The 22051-nt window shown below is 41.6% G+C and overlaps 1 protein-coding gene across 1 annotated transcript in view; it reads right to left on the bottom strand.

Annotated features, from left to right (window-relative positions):
- The window catches only part of AGAP1 (ArfGAP with GTPase domain, ankyrin repeat and PH domain 1), a 303223-nt gene that overhangs the window by 99310 nt on the left and 181862 nt on the right, over positions 1–22051 (bottom strand). Inside the window, 1 exon segment of the mRNA XM_086615366.1 lies at positions 10413–10574. Within this exon segment, the coding sequence (XP_086471492.1) occupies positions 10413–10574 (162 nt within the window).

Genomic DNA, 22051 nt, shown 5'->3' on the forward strand with positions numbered 1-22051 from the left:
AAGGGATGTCTCTAATTCTTCTGGCATACCGTTTTCACTGGGCTGCATCAGATCTGTTCGGAAGACGTGATTCTTACACAGTGTCACCCTCAATTGTTACGAACTGGCTGTACGATGCTATAGGCATTGTTTCTCCTGGCCATCAACAGGATACAAAACAGAGGTAAGGAATAGTACAAAAGGCAGCTAGTTACGGGGATTAATTTCAGGTAACTAGTTCTTAGCCACCCCAAGAGGGAGAAAGAAGGTGGATGGTCCTTTTGAAGACAAACTGTACAGCTGTGGAATGGCTTCAGGGCAGTATCTCCTGGTTCGATTCGAGGTCATGCCTTGGTTACTCTGTCTGCCGCTTTTGAAGCCAGGCAGATAGCGAGACACCTCAAGGATAGTCACCAACTGTGGCATGCTGGATCTAGCGAACGCATCAAGACCATCCCAAGTAATGGTGATTTGCAAAAAAATAACACTTGGAGTACTGCTAGAAGAATACATCTCGGATGAACAAGCTACACCATGTTCAAGTACATACAACATTGGGTAACAAATACTATTTTATACCCTCAACCAAAATGATATGATATGATACGCGTAACAACTTCACCTCAATTATACAAGACAGGGTCAGAGCTCCACCCTCATCTAACAGTCAACATTACCTTCTAATTGCAAAAAAACCCTCATTTAACAATATTTCGCTTTGAAACAGAGCCTTGAGGTCTCGAGGCAGTTGAGAAATAACGAACCCATGCCTTACTGAATCATTTCCTCCTAAAATATTTATCTTGTATTTCAAGACAGGCAAAATAAGACAGAAAGGAAGAACTGACTCTCTTCAAAGAAACGCTCAGAGCCAGAAAGAGCCACGTCTCTTGTCTCTCCTCTTGTGCTATAACCTTCAGTCTGTACAACCTGTGAAACTTCAAGTATCAAACCCACTTGCTGGTAATTGAGAAGAGGTGAGACAACTCTGCCGTCAGTCCACAAGACTTCAGTGACAAGCCCTAGTATGTGTTTTGGGAAAAAAAAATAAAAATCAAGAGACTTTCACTATTAACATTTTCCAATTAAAGCTGAATAACTGCTGTATAGCAAATAGGCAGTTAATTGCCAGGTAGGAAAAGGCTAAGGCTCTCCTGGTAATGCATGCCACGAGCACCAGTGTCAGAAAGGAAAAGAAATAATGGAAGCAACGGCAAAGAATCTTAATCAAAAGCAAAACCAAACATTTCCCTACTGCAGAAACCTATAGCTGAAAAGTAAAGCTCTTAACATAAAGCTACGTCTTTGCTACCTTTTATAGGTGTCAGATGACATAACTGTCATGGACAAACTTTTTTTTTTTTAATTTTTAAATTTAATCAAGCACTCTTTCTAGTTCTTACCAGTTCTTCTAAGGGTTTAGATAACCCGAAGTCAGGGCCCTTCTTTTGCTCTCACAAAATCCATGCATCAGAAAAGCCACTCGCCCGGAGTGATTTGAGAACTGGATACTCCTCATCGACCGGGACCGTGGGTGGCACACACCATCGCTGAATCAAGGGATGACATCAACTGTAACAAATGAAGGGCTCAGAGACTTGAAAGGAGATGCTCTTCCACCTGCAGGAAGGCCAGGTCTCTGTGCTTCAGCTGTCCCCCAACAATCAGCAGGTTGTGAAGGAGTTGTGTATTGGATTTAACACAGAGGCTTCTTTCACTCCTTGAACTGTATAGGCTGTGAAGAAGCTTTGAAGTGTTGGATTCCATAGGTAACGTATACACAACATCCCTGTACCCCACGCTCTGTGATCTGGGCTGGAAAGAAACTGAGCCTGCAAACAGACATGCTTGATGAGGCAACCGCTCTCATGTTAATTTGGAGCAGAAACTTCATTAAGTCGGAGAAGAAATAAAAGCATCGTGTGTGTTTCTTGCACACGCTTCGTCCAGATCCTGGCAAAACAAAGCAGTGTGCTTCTAGACATACATTAAGCAAGAAATCTAATTATTACAAGTGTCTATTTGAACTTAAAGATTAAGAAAAATAAAAGTGTACCGATCAGGGAAGTCTTCTCATTTCCCTGTGTAACTTACATGGTCCTTAAATGTGGAAAGCATTTGGCTTATGAAATTTTTAGGCCCTATTATTTGAATTAGAAGAGTCTATAAAGTGTCACACCTGTAGGGTGACTTAAGAACATGCGTCGCTGAATTCGTATTATTATCTGTAAACACGATTTTATTTTTCAAAGTTTATAAACTCCTGTAGGACACTGGGTGAATCCGGCTCGTGCACTTACTTCCTTGCAATTACAATTTATCAAGATACATGGCTCCTGAACACATACAGGCATCCTCACCCCAAACACAGCTTTTCATAGCTAGTGCCAAAAGATCTGTCCTCCTGCTGCTGCTGAATGCAGTCGATGTGCTGATGTCTCGGCCACTATTTAAGCTAAGACTACGGGTCACATTTATTTCTGAGATACCAGGGAAAACAATCACAGCTGATCCTCTATCTCAAACTAGCTGGTGACTGACCTGTCAAGACACATCACAGCAAAACTCATTCCAAAGTGCAAACGATTAAGATTAAAGCCATCTTAAATGACAAACATACCAAAAAAAACCCCAACCAACCTTTGAAAGATTAAACTATATTTTTATACAAATGAGATTACAGGACAACCTCCCTGATGAAGAACTCACTTTGTACAGGGGTGCCATCATCTTCAGTATTAACCCTTCCATTCTGACAGATACCAATATAGAAACGGAGAACAGAATATATTTCACAGACTTCTAAGGGCTGTATCTGTCAAACGTCAAGCGCCTGAGCTACAGAGAACCAGCTTGCAGCTGGAGTTAGACAAGGAGATAGCTGTGGAGGTACATATCTTTTAAAAGACAACCTGAAGTTAAAAGTGCCCCTGTTTCTAGTGGCATGAGTGCCAGGTATCCACTTTCTTTACTTGGGAAGTGCTGACTTTCAGGGGTGGTTAAACACGTGCGGTGTACTGCAACGCACTAACCCCGCATCTGAACAGGCAGGAACCAGCAGCGTCTCCCTGACGTGAGCCTGAAGACCTGATAAAGAGAATATTCACTATTCTCACTACCCCGTCAGGCTAAAATTCCTGCTCCATAATAAAAATAAAATGCTTTGGTTTGAGGCTTCTTGGTTGTTTTGTTTGCTTTTTTTTTTTCTCGTGAGTGGGGACAAACAGAAGAGGTGTGACGACCAGACCGAGCTACAGGCAGAAAAAGCACTGATTTATTGAACATTGCTAGACAATCAAGTCAGATTAGTCAACATCAGTAACCAGAAAAGAAATAACCTTTTTTTTTCTCCCTATTATAATGAACATGCCATACTCTTTCCTATTTCAGTTTAAATTTTAAGCGAAACTAAATGCAAAATATACATTTAAGCATCATAAGTAAATGCCAGGAAAAAAATCAAAGCTTTATAGTTCCACTTAAAAAGTTAATTCAGTCACATAAACAATTTACTGACAGACATTTGGCACTTTAGGCTGTGAACAAGATTAAGATGAGTACGAGGTTGCCAATGTCAAATTATCTGAAGATGAAAACTCACATTTCTTGCCATTTTGGAATCAAGTGCAGGTTTTAATTGCTGAATGCAACAATTCTTTATGTTTTAATCAGGGAGAGGGAGGGGGCAGAAAGAAGAGGATCTTTCTGAAACAAGAAAAGCAGATGTGTTTCCGGAGACCTGCGGAATTGTAAAAATCCATGTAATATAGCTTGGGATTTAAATAGCAGGACTAGGTAAATACAGAAGCACTTAGTTGAAACCCAGCAAAGTTGTGCAGAAATGCCCATGTACCCAATGTTCTCCTTAAAGCAACATCACAACACAGCTCAGTTGAAGTCTGAGGTTTATTGGTGCCATCTCCATCCTCCACCAAGGACACAGAAAGAGAAGAACTGCTTTCATATCTCTCCTTCCTTTAACTCATTGTGAAGCAACGCGTTCCCAGTGAGACCAAACGGCAATGGCTCATCTACAGTTCCATGTTCACTGAGCTACAACTCACAGCCTGGATGACGTGGTGAAAGCAGCAAGCTTTGCACCCTGGCTGCACAGAGGGAGCAGAATGCAGAGATTTTGCCCCTTGATTACTTTTTTTTTTTTTAGCATGGGATGCCGGGGAGAATTTCAGGAGCACCTCACAGTGCTCTTCGTCTCTAAGATAGAACAAGCTTTTCTCACCATTTTGGCAACAAACAAACACCCAAAGAACACAAGGTAAGTGTTTATATTTTGTGAACCTGGTAGGAACCTCCCCAAGAAAGGCAACCTTAAACTTTCCCATTCAACTGAGATTCTTATGGTCTACAAAATGGAATGGGCGCATACGCAATGGGTCCTGCTTCTGGATGCTAACGTGTTCCTACAAGAACCACAGGCAGAAAGCATCATTTAGCTCAACACTCTGAAACCCTTTTCAGAGAACTTCTCCTTATGCCTACACCATTTTGGAGAAGAAAACTCAGTGAAAAGACAAATGGGACGTCTGCCCACATGTCGGAAACTTCACGTTTCCTCTCTCCATCTGCCTTCAAGCTCAGGTAGGGCACAGGCAACATGATGCTTTTCTGACTAATGCTCCAGCTGGCAGATAATAATCAGATTTCCTTGCTGACCTTCACTTTCTAGCTGAGCACTGAAATGATGTGGCTTCCTCCTCTTTTAAAAAAAGTTCTATAAATCAGAATGAAACACCACCACTTCTAAGGTCCTACTTAAATATCACACTGTCTTTAGTATCCTCCTCTTCATCATGTTGCAATGGAAAAAATGATGAATAACACAACTATGAGAATAATGCAGCAGAACATCTAGCTGCAAATGTCTTGTCTCTACCTCACATACTTCATGGTGAGGATCCAGAAGGAGATACCCAGAGACAATGAAATCTGCACAAGTGAATACTGCTGAATTACAGTCTAAATGAGGTGGTGCTGGCAGATAGTTTGGACAATTTGGCAAATTTGATTAATTGTGAAAATACGATATGGATATTCCTGTCCTCTTTCTCAAGAAAGAGGAGCAGCAACTCACAATTTGCTCTGAAACCACAGATGAAGTTCAAGACCAATTTATTATTGTAAGGAACTCATTTAAACATCACCCCACGTGCAGCAATCACTCTGCCCTGCATGCCTTACGTTATTTTGGGGAACCACAGGTTGCCAAAGTGCATCTCCTCCTGTATAAATTAAAATCAATCTGAAACGTGAACTCCTGCAGACTAGTTCTTGCCACGCATTATTATGTCAACTAAATTTTAACACTAGAAGTTTTTGAGTATGAAACCTCACGCTGAAAGGGGATCATTTTCCAGAAATTGCTAAAAAGTAGTACTTTAAAACCTAAGTTTCCTCAAGGTACGTTAGCCTGTTTAGAAAGCCAAGGCAGTACTAAGTTGTTGCTAGCAGAGTTCACCCTGGCAAAGTTTCCCTCTGGAGCTATGTCAGAAGCAATTTGTCTGTTGATCACAAAAGGGTGTGAAAAGTACATGAATATTCCCTTTTCCTTCCTAGTCTTCAAGACAATGTAAACTACTTGTGCATATACTGGCTTATACATGGCAAATTTTGCAATATTAAATACCAGCGACTACAGGAAACCCCAGAGTAGTTCTAGAGCAGCTAGAAAAAGGGAGAAAATGACCTTATATTTGCTTTTCAGTAATTACTTCCTTCATCAAAGAGGAGGAAAAAGCTCTTTCAACCTAAACCCTCTATATACACTTAATACAAGTAATTCTGAAATCTATAAACCTATTTGAAACGATACAATTTATCCCAGTCAAGACCTTGCCTATCGAATTCGCACAACTCTAAACGATGTTTCCTGGTTGAGTTTCCAAACCGAAGTGTTAACGACTGTCAGAAGGAAGCTGAACCATTTTCTTTGTCAACGTACAGCACAAGACTCCATCACTTCATCATTCCAAGTGCTTACGATCAGAAAAGTAAGGCAAGTTGTAAGGTCTGGATTAATATAAACACTCCAATGACCTGTCATAGCCCATGGCACGGTGAGAGCTCAATTTCACGTTAATAAACCCCAACACCAAACTGTTAGGAACTCAAAAGACACCAGGTATTACAACTTACATAAATTACAGCCGAGATCAAATGGCCCGTACAAGCAATTGTACAGTGATAAAGCCTAAGTGGATGATATTTAAACAGATATTTGATTTACTGCAGAATTTTATATCATGCTAGAATTCAAATGACAATTTACAAGTCCAGAGGAAAGAAATCCCTGTCCCATGCAAACTACTGTTTGCAGCGCTGTTTCAGAAGAACTTAAATCTTGTAACTTTTAAGAAATTCTTCCCTCTGATATTCTCAGGACACAGTCTTAGAAGCCAAACTATAAAACCTGACATTTAAAAAGAGAATGAACAAGCTACTTCTTCATCCCCAGGTAGGAAGTAACATCCTCAGTCTTCTGTGAACTAAGTCTCATGAACCTAATTTTTGTAATGTAATACAGCTGGCTCTGGTTTCTTCCATTAGGAAAAAAAAAAAGCTCTGATGCTAAGTTTGAGAATGTCTCTCCAGTTCTTCAGCAATATACAAATTATGAAGACTGTAGAACAGACAGCACCATCTCTTATTAATGGCAGCAACACAATCAGTTAATATTAATCTGCTTTCCATCGGAAAAAACTGCATTTTGTCCTCAAGTGTGAGATGCCTCACAATAGTACTCCTGGCCAGTTTCTCCTCAATTCCTCAAAACAGCCTTGCTTTTCCTAGCTAAGAAAATCTGAAGAAAAAATAAAAGAATGTATGGAATAAAGTAAAATAAAGAGCCAAATTTGCAGAGGAGGGACTGCGCAGATGCACGTTCTGGAACCCAACTAACACCTGAACAGGTTACGAACGGCTCCCCTGAGACCAGACAACCGTCTTATTCCCCAGCAGTGAGCGACTATAGACAATTCCAGATGAAAAAAAATGATCCATCAAGGAAAAGATTTATCAAAGAAAAAAAACCCCAAACTGTTGGCTTCCAATGCGATCCAGGAAAACCTCCTGGCCAATAGTTGCAGCAGCGGTAATTGTCCTAAATCTATCAATAAAGCTAAGCTGCTCCTTCATCGACTGCAAACACCAATTCCTTTCATGGAGGATTATAAGTTGATGTTCATGGTTTCTCTACCACCATTAGGGTGATAAACAGTTTAAACTACATCAGGATCTGACATGTAGATCAATTCTGGGTCCATAAAGAATCTACACAAGAGGTTCCCAGACAGGGATTTACTGCCCCCAGTTTTTATTCTCTCTTGCTGCTAAAATTACTTCTGTCAAGTACTTACAAGAGTAAGAAAAAAAACATAAAAAGAATTAATTTTTCGTGTGCTGCTGCAACAGTCTTTTTAAATTTCTGAGTTTTTAAGGCAAATATGTTACTGCATTTAAAATTATGCTGACCAGCAGGTGGTATTTAGCTAAATAGTGAGCCAGTTGCACGATCCGCTCACTATCGAGCGGACAGCAATTTGAAACACTGAGCTAAGCTGTCTAGATTTTCTCCGAGGGCAGTCAGAGACTTCATGTTACCAGTGCCAAATTATATTAGACATTTAATTTTAAACCTCAGGTACTTAAATGTAAAACCTTACAACAGTAATAGTCATAAAGCAGTGGGGCATTCCATTTCAGAGAATGGATTTTTCTATTTTTCCCCTTTAATTTAACCAGCACCTCCTGTTTTGTGGCTCTGCCCACTACAAAGTAATTTATCTAATTAGGAGATGTTCACAGCTGCTTGAAAGACAGAAGCCCCAGGAAACCAAAGGTCTGGTTCGGAAGACTTTGAAAAGTTCTCCGGAGCCACACAAAGTATTAATTTAATGTGAAAAAAAGGTGCAGAGAAAAATTGAATCCCAATATGTTATTTTGTCTACAATAAAACCATGTGACAATAAGCAGGCATATTCTCCAGTACATTGGCATTTGAATTCCAAAAGATGCTTAGCTTCTCCCCCTACCTGCTGCTTTCACAGTATTATCTTTTTATGACTAAAATTCAAAAATCTTTTAATGGAGAAAAAACCCCTGAAATTAAAAAGGGTTTTTCATGCGTCAACTCGCCAACATAAAGGACACATCTATGAGCTTACCGAAAGAAGATACACCAAGAATAATGAATTATTCTTGAGGTTTTGTGGCAGTGTTATTGCAATCCTTCTGTTTCTACTGACCCTGAGTCGCCTAAAACTCACTATTAGTCCAATTTTTCCCACACATTTTTAAAAAACCAACCTCTCATAGTGGTTTTTAATTATTTTTTTTTTCAATTAGAACCTCTGCAAGAAATGATTCAAGTCAGGCTTATTCAGAAGTACCCACCAGTCGTCTGCATTTTTCGAATAAATATTTCATAGATAATTCTAGCTGTCATCTCTTTTGATCCAGAAGTAATCACATATGAACGCCAAGTCAGAAACAGGTACTGCACACCCTTGGAGTACAGAGCTCGTGTAGGAGAAAAGGTTCCCTTCACCAGGAATTTAAAACTAGCCGAAGCGCAGCATCAGGAGCACAAGACAAATCCAGTAAATATCTCAAAAAATAGAAACAGCAAGTGGAAGGGAAGGGAAGAGGCGGGAATTTAGGTCATGTTTCTACTTTTCAACGTATTAATGACATGCCACTTCTAGGAACTCATTGAATTCTTCATTTTAAAGATTCTCCTCTACTGCAGCCTCAGTTGTTGCATCTGGCACTAAGGGGATGGCATCTGCTCACCTGTCTGTAGGTATGTCAAGGTATAAAGGACCAGAGACTGTACCTTGCCTTCCTTCTAGTACCAACACAGAGCATTCTCCAACTGTTCTTTGAAGAGCTACAGTATAAAAGAAGGGTGCAAAAAGCTGAAACTTTGATATAACCTTTTAAAAGGAAAGTAGAATTGGGAGTGGATGAAAATGACGAAGCAGCTCGGGAAAAGGGAGAGGAATATATGGCCTTAACTGCGACACCAGTTCAGTATAAAGGCAACGCTGATCGCCCTAAAAGACTAACCAGTCTGTAAAGAAGCAAGTGGAGTTAGGTGGACACGGAAGATAAAATGCTTCAGCGAGCTTATCATGCTGCTTGGCAGTATCTCTGGCAGTGACCGAGGCTGAAATAAAGGATGTTTGCTTTAGAAAATTCTTGGTCAAAATCGGTCCCATTTGGGTGTAAACACCACGCTCCTGAAGATGTTGCCCACCAGTTTAGAGCTCCAGAAACGTATGTGCTTCAGCAACTATGAACTTGAGACATAATGCCACTCAGAGCCAAGGTGACCATGACTTTAAATCCTCTGTTCTCATAACGTGGCACTGAAAAGCTGCTCAAAGCTGCTCAAAAACCTGGAGACAGTATCAGGGCTGTACTCAGATTCAAACCTTATACAGATACATACACATACATGTATATGGGACGTGAAGTAGTTTTCATACTCCTATAATTCTCACTCTTTCAAGGATATCTATCAGAAACAGCTTTCCTCCCTCCTTCTCCTGTCCTATTCACATTTTCACCACTATCCACGTTCTCAATTTCTTCTCAGTTCATCCTTCTCTTTCCCACACTCATCTCCTTTTCCCCCAGTTCCACGAACGTCCCATGGTTTCTCCAACTGCCCGCTAAATCCCAGGCTCCTGGCCACGTGTGCTTCACCAGCACGAACCATCTCTGCAGCACACCACGACAGAAACACCCACGTCCCAGCCCACCCGCCACGGCTGCTCCGAGGATGCTCTCACTTGCGTAGGCAGCAGGTCAGCTATAGGTGAACACCATTATATCTCTGTCCTGCCCAGGCACTCCGTTGAGGCCAGATGAACCGTTCTGTTACCAAATATCGTGCACACCCTTTAAAAACAACCACCCCTGTCTCACTGTTACAGCCTAATCATTGCAAAACACCATCTGGAATAGTGTTTGCTCCTTTTAATACCGTTAAACGCTCCACAGAGAAAACACTCCGACTCTGCCAGTCGTGTGCATACATTAAAGCAAGAGCACAGCGGAGAAAGGACATGCCCATGAAAAGATCTGGAGGGTAATTTACTGCTAATACCTACCACGCAGAGTAAGGAAGTAAGAATATCAAGTGAACAACCTACATTACGTACCTGAAATTAAAATTAAGCAGCGTTATAATTACGTTAGCTCTTCCTGCTGAAAAAGTATCGTATTGATCTGTTCTGCTTTATCTAATTTCTCCTTTTTCTCTCAGATGCTGGAAGTTTGGCTTCCAACAGAGCATCTGGGTGAAAAACATCAGGTCGTGTTTTTGTTTTTTTACTTTTTTTAAAAAAGTGAACCACCAAATTCCCCCTTCACCCCAAAGCGGAGAACCCTCCCAGCTCCAGGTTTCTTACCACTGCTAATGCCAGAGTTTGCAATGACTGTTGCCTCACTCCACTGATCTGCACTGGAGACCGAGTAAGAGCGCTGATGCATACCATCCGGACGGCTGTTGAAGGAGACTAGACTGATGCCACTTGCCATCTGAGACACAGATGTGCTAGTAGTCACGTTCCCTAGACATAAATGGAAAACAAATTGCGTCAATAGAGAAGACAAAAATCGATTTGCATGAAGACGGATGGGTGCATCTTAACAGAACAGAGAACGAGATTTACTTAACCGACACAAAAACCACCGTAGCCCTCCCTGAAGCTCTGAAGACAACAGTCCTGTGACCAGCTTGGGGCACCACAGACTTCAGTAGCCCCCTCAAATCCAGCTAGGAACTTCTGACAAAAGAGCCTAAATTTTCAAGACTTCACCTCATTCTGTTCAGTCATCTTCTGGAAAACAGAGTCTTCTGCAGCCCTGCTACCAGTCACGTTTTGTAGAGGTTCTCCACTTCTTACAGGTAAAGCACGAAAGACAGATTGTGCACGGAAAATATTACTCCTGAAAACCACTGTTTACACAAGCAACCGAGGTGAGACAACTAAGCCAACGACCTACCTCTAAGTAAAATTTCAAACAAGCGTGTCGCCCAAGTGAAGCCAAGAACAGAGCGAAGGGGAGCACCTACTCACCAGAGTTGCAAGACCAGGTGAAAAACTTACTCAGATTTTTAATCTTAAAGCAACACCACGACACAAAGTGCACACCACCAGCTTGTTCCACTGACGGCAAACGTCATTCCCATGTCTCGTCCCACAGCGATGCACCACCCTAACTGAAGACCTATTACACAAAAGGTGAGATCCAAAGACTAGCCTCACCCAGCGAACACTAGAAACAATTCCAGTATTTTCATGATCCGTGAGGGCTAAGACAATAAAATGCCGGGAGGTGTGTGCGAGGGGGTGCAACGGGGACAGGTTTCTCACCATAAAGCAGGTGAAGTGTGATCTGGCTGAATAAATTTTAGAGTCAAAACAATTAAAACCTTTCCAGAAAATCAAATTGCTGATGGTCTTACTCACACAACTTGATGTGGGCCAAAGTCTGCTCTACGGTTTTGGTTTCTGAGCACATTTTACTCCGTTCCTAGCGCAGAACTTGGCACATTATAAGGATACAAATATTTTACAATGCTCATTTCACTCCCTGTGGCAGGCTATTCCTAAGGGCAGCTGGGCACCGCTGAAAGATTCAGAGGCTTCTCTCAAAAGGCACCCCACTGGTCTTACATGGGTTTAAGAATACTCTTTAAAACACATGCAAAGGGAAAGAAAGAGACACAATTTTATCAAATACCCTAACACTTTGTATTTCCATTGCACCTTCTACTGATGAGTTCAGAAAAATTAATGAATTAATTTTCAATGCTCCTGTGAGGTTGTTAATTATCTGCTATCATTTCCCCCATTTTTCAGAGGTTAAATGACCCAGGGCCACAAAGGAAGATTGTGGCAGACTTGAAAATAAAACCCAGATCTCCTGACTCCCAGTTCTATCATTATGTCTTTTCCCAGAGCAGCCTTTGGGAAGACAGTAGAGCTTAGTGAACTACTTTGTGTTTATTAGAGTTGGCATAATTGTCCCTTTCTCTCCTCCCCTTTCCCAAGACTAAATCTCATCTTTAGTCCTTTAACACAGATCCATCACTACAGTATCTGTCCACTTGAGTCTTGAACGCACTTACTCAGTCTCAAGAACTTCTGTTTGGCAATATCTACTTTGTAGACACGAAACACATGCAGAAAAACCAATCTGCTCAATTATGCAAAGTCTCAGGTGGATTTTGGAACCATGTTGGGACATCTCAAGACAGCGCTTTAGCTACTGGCACATAATTCCTCTCTAATCACCTTCCCTGAGCAACCCTTTTGTCCACAAGAATTCCGTAATCAGAGCATCATCTGCCAAATGATTGAAAAAAATTTATGCCTCCAACAACTGGTCCCCTTCAGGACATTGTGTGCTTGACCCCATCAACTGAGAACGATTTGCTAATGCTGGTGTTTGAGCACCTTCTAAAGATATCTTCCAAAGAAACATTCAGCAAAGAAGCCAGGCCTACAGAAATGAAAGTACAAAGCAGAGGATCAAATTGTAGCTCAGCACCTTAAAGTCACAATAGGAAATGGAAACACTAGCTGACAGTACATATTTTGAGGTCTCTTATAAGAAATACCTCCTTCCAAACGAAGTTCTGTGATGCCACTGATGCTCGCTTTGAAATAACCGGCAGGGTTTTCCTCTGGTTTCCACAATCCAGAAAAACTATGAACATTAACAAATTATTTTGACGATACCTCAAATTAAAGGAAGTGGCTGACACGAATGACAGAGCTTGAGACCAAAAGAACTACAGAAACTTCAGATTTAGGACAATATGAACACCATGTGGTTCAACAAGGAGAAATCCTAAGCTCTGCTCCTGGGCAGAACAACCTGATGTAGCAGAAGAGGCTGGGGATCAGTTGGCTGAGTAGCAGCACTGCTGTGAAGGACTCAAGAATCAACAATGGATGGCAGAACGTGTGTTAACATTGTACTCAACACAAAGCACAAGCTGAGCACGCCACCATGGGCATCCAAAACACGATACTCAGTTCTGGGTCCCTCACTTCTGTTGGGAACTGGGAAAAGAGCCAGCAAAGAACTGCCACAACATCAAAGGTCTAACACACATGGCCCACAAGTGCTGAGGGAGAGCTGGGCTGGTTTAGTCTAGTCAACAGGAGGATAATAGTTGATCTAATAGCTGTCTACAGCTTCCAAAAGGACAGTTATAAAGAAAGAAGAGGGAGCCAAAATCTTTTTAGTTGTAGATGATATAAAACAGCAGCAACACCACAGCTTAGAAAGGTCAGATGCAGCACTGGAACAGGTTACCAAAAGAGGGGATCTTCATCCTCTCAAGTTTCCAAAGCTCAGCTATGCAAAGACACAGCTGAACTTACCTAACAGTGGTGACAGTCCTGCTTCTTCAAGCAGGAGGATGGTGTAGATGATCACCAAAGGTCCCACTGAGTTGGTCCCATAACCAACATTTCCAGGGCTCTCTGAATGACTAAATGGTTTTTTTCTTTTTTCTTTCATCCCAAAGCTAAACAAGATAACCTTTCTGAGCTTAGAAGCTACTCTGTATTCCCATTTGATTAAAAACATTTTCAACTTGTTTCCGGTCTTGTTTCTGGTTTTGTTTATTAGCCTTTAACCTTGCAAATGAGTTTACCAAAATAAACTTACAGGTGACAAGTATGTAGCAGACTAATCCAAACTCTTTGCTTTGCTTTTGCTGTAGCACCTTTTTGGGCATCTTTAGCTTATTACTGGTAAATGGCGTCGGAAACAACATATTTTTTCACCTTAATGCCATCTTCTGAAACTCCACACCCCACATTATGACATTAACCTGTTGAGAAACTGACTTCTGCAAACCAAACGAGAATTTTTCTTTCATTTCACATTTCTGAAAGGTTATGGGCTGTTAGCAACAAACAGGTGCCAAGTCCCATCATGTAATATTTTACTGATCAATGACACGACCCAACTCAGCTCTGTCTTTATTGCCGTAGCCTGATAACACTGCTACCTGCAACCCTTGTGATAACATTTATTCAAAGTTAAATTCCACTTTGTTCAAGTAAGATTTTCATGATATACCACACCAGGCAAGCTAGAATCCATGAGTAAATATCAGAAAGGCTGGACTACAGAAAACAAGAGTGTGCTCCTTCCTCTCCTTCCCTCTAAACGTGTTCAGCTCCAGCACAAACTTGTTACTTACTACCTTATTTAAAAATCATTATTTCCCAACCCATTGTTAATTCTTCCACTTCTCAGTCTAATTGCAGCGTGCCCAGCACACGTATTCCACCACCCTAGCAGGCACTAATGCTGTCACACCAAAACAAGGACTACTAGAAGTCAACTGCTGCTCTTGCACACTTCGTATGCTACACAAAGCTTCTACAAAACAGCCCTATGTTTTTTTTCTCCCCATCTATAACAGGCAAACCACAATCCAGACCTCCACAAAGAAACTGTGCTTTATTTTTGCTCAAGGATAAAGCCTCAACAGCAGAAATCATCTCAGCCTTTTAGCAGACAAGCAAGAGACAGTCAGAAAGAGGAGGCCAGCAATACTCACTGAAAAGTAAACCCTGTGTATCAGGTTAGGCACACGAAGCCTTTAGGTCAAGCTCTTCCAAGTAACACCTCGATGCATTCTGCATCATCTCCCTCACCTGTACATGTATACACACATGTATGTGTATATATCTGTAAGTAGACAGACAGATATATATCTCAACATGAACATGAAATCCATGGTCAGCTACCTGGCCCATGCAGGACTTGTGAAAGAGTGCCTCTTGGAATACATCAGCTATGCATCAGCTGGTTGCTTAAGTTGATTAGCAGGGGGCAGTTAAATTACTATGCTAATCCATGTATTCTCAGCACTGTTTCCTTGATATGGATATGTGTATGTGCTTACTGGGAAGCCTTGATTAGTTCAAGCTTCAATGTGTCAAAGGCTCCGGATTCTGTCGAAAGAATAATTTTAGCTGTACTCACAACCCTAAAGTGTGGGAGCTGATTTGAAAAGGTACTTACCTCTACCATATGCTATTTTCTTTAAACAATTTGCATTTCAAAGTGAATATGGCATTTATATTTGAATGAATATCAGTATGTTGCCAGAACTGGTCTCAAATGAGCAACAAAAAAAGATGCTGGTCTCCTATTGAACAAAAATGTTTTCATCTACCAAAGGAGCATCAAAGGAAGAGTTCCTCTTTCTAGCTCTAGACAGCTTTATTAAAACTATCTTTTCTGATATTATAAAATACCCCGTTACGATCACGCTTACAAAACGTTCAAACAATTAAGCTCTACAAAACCCATCCAAATTAAGATTCAAGGTAATTTCCAGGTTCGGTCAACGCTCAGCAGAAGAGCCTGCGAGAAAAGCGAGCGTGCTCCCACAAAGTCCAATTTAGATATCCATCTATTCAGCGTCAATAGTCACCAAGAGCAAAGATGAACTACGGATGAGAGACTCGGCACAGGAGGAATTAAGCAGAGGAGTGCATGGCTGTGTGTACGGACGCACGTCCTAAGAGGCTGATGGAAACAAACACACCGAGGGCAGAATGTGCCTCAATTTCCTGTGCACAGAGGGACTCACTTTGGCTCTTCGTACACAGTTGCTTCGGATTTACGAAACAACAGACAATAAATGCAATGTCAGATTACAAGACTTCGAAACACTATGAAAAGAACAAAGATCTGTACAAACACAGGACCACAGATGATGCTAAGCGCGCATCTAGTCGGCAAAACCCAAACGACGAAGACACTGTGCATTACAAAAATTCTAATAGAATAACATTTATGTTAAACTTTATTTATTGCATATCTAACACACATGCAGTAACCTGCCCAACGGAAAAATGAACCATTCAAGGTTTCTGTCGTGTAGCTCTTGTGACAGAACAGTACAGAGGACAGCATTTCAGCAATTCCTCCTTCGCCGTCTTTTAGCGTAACACAAGTAATACAGTGAATCATCGCTGGGCAGCACGGGCTATTTTAACAGACACATCACTTTAAACTAAGCCTTCACTAACTACACCGCTCACTAATTACAAACACAGAATGAATATAATTCACAGCTATACTCTGAAAAGTGAGCTACGAGTGGCTCAGATACATGGGGGTGAGCTCTGTTTCCTGCCGCAGATGCATTTGCGACTTTTCCCAAACAAATCACTTAGCTACAAGAAGTTACATTCGGGAGTGCAACTAATATACTCTTGGATTTATGACATGAGCAGACATTGCAAGAGTTGTGAAGCAGAACTGTATTCTTCCACGAAGCAGCAGCTTATGCAACCTGCAGAGAGTGGCTGAGCAGAAGCACAGGAAGACTGAATCAGATGAACTACAGCCTACTGCTACGCTTTCTCCATGGCCATGGCTTATTTGTGTTACGCTCTTCATGCTCACGACGAGTTTCTCTTCCAAAAAAAAAAAAAGAAATAAACCTCTTAAGGCCAGAGGGCTGCGCTCACCAGCTGTTACAACTAATGAAAAATACATTAGAGTTGTGGGTCAGGAAATCCTGACTCTTGATATCAGAGGGTTAATTGTTTCAAATCATGTTGGGTCAATTTATGTTGCAGGAATCGTGCCTATTCTTGAAATGCCCTCTAATTCTGTAAAAGGCACTGTCAAGTAGGTTAGATCAGATGCTGGTCGCCCGTTCAAAATCCATCCCCAACACTGCTCCCTGAAGTTTCTTCAGGCATTATGATGCGAAAGGAAAAGCAAAAGAGGCCACTTTGCTGCAAAAATAGGAAAAGCATTCCCATCCCCTTTTCCTCAATTCTCTGTTACATTTACAAATTAATTCCCAGAGTTGTGCAGAAATCTTTCCAGTGGACAAACCTTTCCCAAGAAGTGGCTGACTGTCCGAACTGTGCCACTTTCTGCCTTCTGCTTTGCCTATAAATATGAATGTTGGGACAACTCCTGCTTTAGCGGAGGAAAAATTTGGGAATGGCTTTTCTGGGTTCCACCAATTTGCTGCCTCAGATCCCTGCATCAATCTTTTACAGACGCATCCTCCTTCCCTTGACAATTCTGGAGATCGTTCCCTGCACTGAAATCTAGGAAAATTGCTACTTAAAGCTCCTCACCTCTCCAGTTGAGTAGAGTAACTCCACACTGGAAAGGAAGGTATTGCCCACATGTCAGAGGACTGTCTGGCCACCTTCTTAGGAAGACCAGCCATAGGACCAGGGATGGAGAGCTCCAACTTCTATAACCAGGTTCCTGAGTGGGGTTTTTAATAGCGGAAAATCCACTAAGGTGTTGCTACAGATTCTGTTTCAATCCGACGGCGGTGTGCAAACAGCACATTATTTGTGCCTTGGGTTTATCAGGGACCTAAAATAACTTGAGGTTACTCGTACACGGTACGAGAAAGAGTGAGATGACAGTATATTTCCAAAACATGCTGGTTCCATTATTGAAACTCTCCTTCAATACACTGACAATCATTTTCCAGACTGTAGCAGACTACTCGCTTGTGGGTTTAACTTATTTTATGATTTTTTTTTTCCCAGAAGCATTTATTATCTGAACAAATTTCCTGAAGATAAGCAGCTATTAATAGAGGAAGACCTTCCATCTCGCAGCCTGGCAGGGCAGCCTCTGCGAACCGGGCTTGATTAGTAGAGTACAAACCGAGAAGGGTCAATACTAATGAACAAACAAGGCAATGCCAAGAAATATCCTGGCAGTGAAGGACATGGTGCTGGGAGTATAACGAGAAAAGCTATTATTCTCAGAGCATGCCAAACCAACACAGCAAGTGTGGAGGAAAATTAAGTCATCAGAGGAGACATCTCTTCTAAAAGAACGTTAAACCCCAGATTTTCACCAAGGGCTTCTGCTCAAGAACCCAGGCTATTTATTCTGCTGGGATCAAAGCGTGCTTTCCTTTACCAGCAGGCATATTACCATTTTTTCAATAGTTTTAACAAAATAACAGTAATAAACAAGGTATGCTTCATTTTCCAGGCAAGCCCTGCTTGAAGATACCTGCTTGTCAAGGGACTGCATCTTAAGACCCAGAGGTGACCACTTTCCATCGGCAAACGCTCTACTTGGTATTGCTGCTGTGAATCCTATTAACAATTGTCAATTTAACTTTGCAAAAAAATAACAATGCAAAAATCAACTAATTCAGAGGTATCACGCTGCTTGCATGTAAAGTGACGTATGTGTAGGGGCCTCAGGCAAAAGATTAAAACGCTTCCCAATCCCTCTGACTGTCTGTGGAAGTTATTAATGATGAAATTGGAGAGGAGGTGGTGGTGGTGTCTCACCTGTGCATTGGATCTACGTCGAAAGCCGGTAAGATGAACCAAACTAACTCGGGAAGCTTTGCACGAGCCTTTAAACCTCCCCAAACCCTGCGAGCTACAAGCAGAACCTCTTTGGGATGGGGAGGGATAATCGTCGGCGTTGGAATATCCTCCAGACTCTTAAGAAAACGGAACAAAGAAACTTTATTTTCGAAAAAGAGACAATAGATACGAATGCGAGATGACTTTTTTTTTTTTTTTTTATTATAGCTATTGCCACTGTAACAGCAGCTAAGTGAATGCATGTCTGCAGTGTGAGCAGTTTTGATAAACAGCCTCTGCGGGCCACACAACGGGGATAATGTATCCTTAAGTACTGCCAATGAGCTGCCATTCTGCACAGCCAATTACTTCTGCGCGTCTGTCACTCAAAGGAAAAATGACTGAGCCCATTAGATCAAACCTTTGTCACTGTTCCTAATGCACTCTTAGGCCTCATTAATCTGAGGGAGCAGCAACACAGCCGCCGGTGCCTCATTGCCTCCCCCACAACAGGCCCACGTGAATCTTCTCATCTCTCCCCCAAGTGCACCACGTTAATCAAGCTCTCCTTATTACCCCGGTCCCTGTCACGGCGGAGAGCGCTCTCTCTCTTAAATGCTCTCATTATGGTCCATCTTTCGAGCCGGCTGAGTGGAAAAAAAAATCAAAAAAAAAAAAAAAAAAAGAGCCAGAGAGAAAGAGAAGAGGAAAAAAAGCAAGTCCGATCACATTAATATTCATGACAATAATTAGTATTCTAGGTCACTGAATATTCATGCTATTAGTTTGGTTTTTTATGGGTTTGCTGGATGTCCTGATTGCTGGAGTGTGGAGGAAAACAGCATGGTTGGGACTTTAGATGTCAACGGCAGTTCAATACTCAAAACACATTTGTGAATTTTTTTTCCCTTTTGGTAAATCAGCTTCAACCCTCCTGATGGCTTTAATATTTTAAAATCACTGGGGGGAAAAAAGAACTAGCAATTCTGCAAAGGTCTTAACATCCAACCAGTTAGTATTACGACGCGTAACCGTCAAAACTCGGCGAGAGTGCATCGGGTGGACACGACGGATCTGTGATTTTATTCGGGATACGGCGCAACGGAAGCATGAAAATCAACCGGAGTGAAACAGGAGCAGCCTGAGCAGCAACGACTGCATCTTGTCCGGCATCTACAGTCATCTTCTTGAAGCTTCGTGACACATTTCTACTGTTTATCTACCTAATCATCATTAGAGATGGGCACCATTCGCCCAAAGTAAAAAGAATCCTAAGACAGTCCGTTGTTTCCTTCTTGCTCTAAAGAGAAAATCTAAGCAAACTCTTTTTCCTCCCCAATATTTACCAAATGTGGCATTTTTATCGAATATTTATTTCATTAACACTGATATTTGCCCTGCTCCTTTTTTCCCCCCAATATTAAGGAATATAGGGTACTACCAGTGAAAGTTGATGTCTCTCTAGTTCTGGAAAGGGTGAATTCTAGTCCAAAGGATCTGGAGAAGATGACCTTGAGGGATCCCCCTCTAGTGGGATGAAAGGGAAATCTCCGATGCACTTAAAACTGTTTTTTTTTTCCTTTGAAACAAGTAAACTGACAACTCCTTTCGACCGCCACAGCTGTGTATCGTTCAACTAACAGCAAATCCAACCACATGGAAAATTGACTTGGATGATTCATGACAGAAGTCAGTCACAAACTTGCATTTGTGATCTACGGCAAAACGGTAAAAACTCAACGCCCAAGTGGAAGCACAGAAAACGTTTCACGTTAAGTCAAGTCATCTCACGCGCCACATTAGACTACAAAATTAGTAGCAAATAACTACCGACCTCTGGCCTCATGGGAACTCCACCAAATAAAATCTGGCACTGGCAAGTCACACGTTGCTCCAGCATACAACCTCACCCCCACCCCAAGTAAGGACTTCAGAGCAGATCCAAGAATTTAGGACTCAGTTCTGCCTATGTATCTCCAAGATCTATAGGCTTTGGAGCAATTGCCGATGCTGGCAAGCTCTTGGCTTGATACACATTTATACTCATCGTCGGCCTGATTGTAACATCTGAATCCTCACAGTAACCTCCAAAACCAAAAAGATTGTTACATGATCCACAAAAATACCAATTAATTTGGTATACTTCAGAGAGAGACTTGAACTCACAACGCATCACAACAGAGGAGTGATCCCACCCGTGGTTTCACATCGTGCCTCCCCTCCTGCATGTGGCATGCCACACTTCAGAGGGTACTGGCTCTCTCCAGACTCAGCAGCTGATTCAGATTTTGTGGAAAATTCAGGTATTGTGGAAAATGGCTACCCAAGGTGACAGGTAGGGCTGTAGATATAAGTTAGGCTTAAAAGGAAAAAAAAAAAAACAAACGCAGTGGTTAAAGAACAGAATTATTAGACAGGTATCAGAATCTAAAGACATCAATGGCAAAATCTTTCTTTGAAGGTATACCGGTCTAATTGAAACATCAATTCTCTACCTTTTTAAAAGAAAAATCTGGAAGGCAGTCCGTTCCAATTCAGCCTGATTCCAAGCACTTCAGTGTAAAATAAGATTACTTAATGACCACTGCGTTGATTTGATAGATGATCACAATTAGTAACAGACAGAAAACTCACATTTATAAAAATGTGAAGACGCCGTTCTTGTAGCATGTCTGAAATGTCACATACAGTTAGCGGATAACAACCTTTAGCGTGCTTAACGATGGCTCTGTAGCTAACACATTTTAGGAGACTTCGCATACTGTACAGTCACTATTGTAAGTAAATTTAATAGCACCGAATTATTTAAATGAAGTGTTAATCAGGAAACAATTTATCTCTACACCATAAGCTATTTTTAGACATGAACTTTCTACATCAGTGGCTCTTGCTGCAGCTCAGGCTTTGGGTTGTTGTAGGGGAGAAGAAATAAATGTCTCCTGGGAGAGATTTCAGGACTAAGTTGACCTTCAGGTCACCAGCTCAACTCCAACCCAACTTGGGAGTAGCTGAAACCCGGATCCACTCCTGCTCGGAAGTCAGCAAGAACTGAGACAGCCTCTAAAAGCCAGAGAGACTTGGCCAGTGGCTGACTTTCAGGACTGCTGGCCCTTATGGCAATGCCACCGACTATGAAAGCTGGAACAGAGCGAGTCCACAAGCTACTCTTTTCTGGAGTACTTCGAACTGAGATGCATCAACAGAATGATGTTCACTGCCACATAAATTTAATCTAAGTTACTCAAGCATCATTCAACAACTTTAAGGTACCACAAAAGTAACATAACATTAGATTTAAGGGAACAGACTTCCATTTCCTCCAACTCAGAGATTCCTACCACATGAGCATACAAGTACGTGAACCTTTCATAAAGTCACAGTTAAAAATCTGTTATTTAAAGCCTTCATGTAACAAAACCAAAACAACTCCTCACCCCTTCGTATTGCCTCGGGAAAGAGGCCACGGAGAATCCCAATTCTTACAGGATAAACCTCCAAGAACCCAAGAAAGCCCAGAGACCAGCTTTCACTTTTAAAAGTGTCCTGGCAAAACTTCTAGGGAGAGAAAAATCGATCTTTTCTCAGGCAAGGTGTCTGGGCTTGCAACAGCAGAAACAGCCTTTCCTTCAACTCATTTGTCTGTTTTCTGATAAAGTACAGAAAATACTCTGTTTTCTCCACTGCTA

Source organism: Tauraco erythrolophus, chromosome 8 (assembly GCF_009769465.1).
Source record: "Tauraco erythrolophus isolate bTauEry1 chromosome 8, bTauEry1.pri, whole genome shotgun sequence".
Classification (NCBI taxonomy): Eukaryota; Metazoa; Chordata; class Aves; order Musophagiformes; family Musophagidae; genus Tauraco; species Tauraco erythrolophus.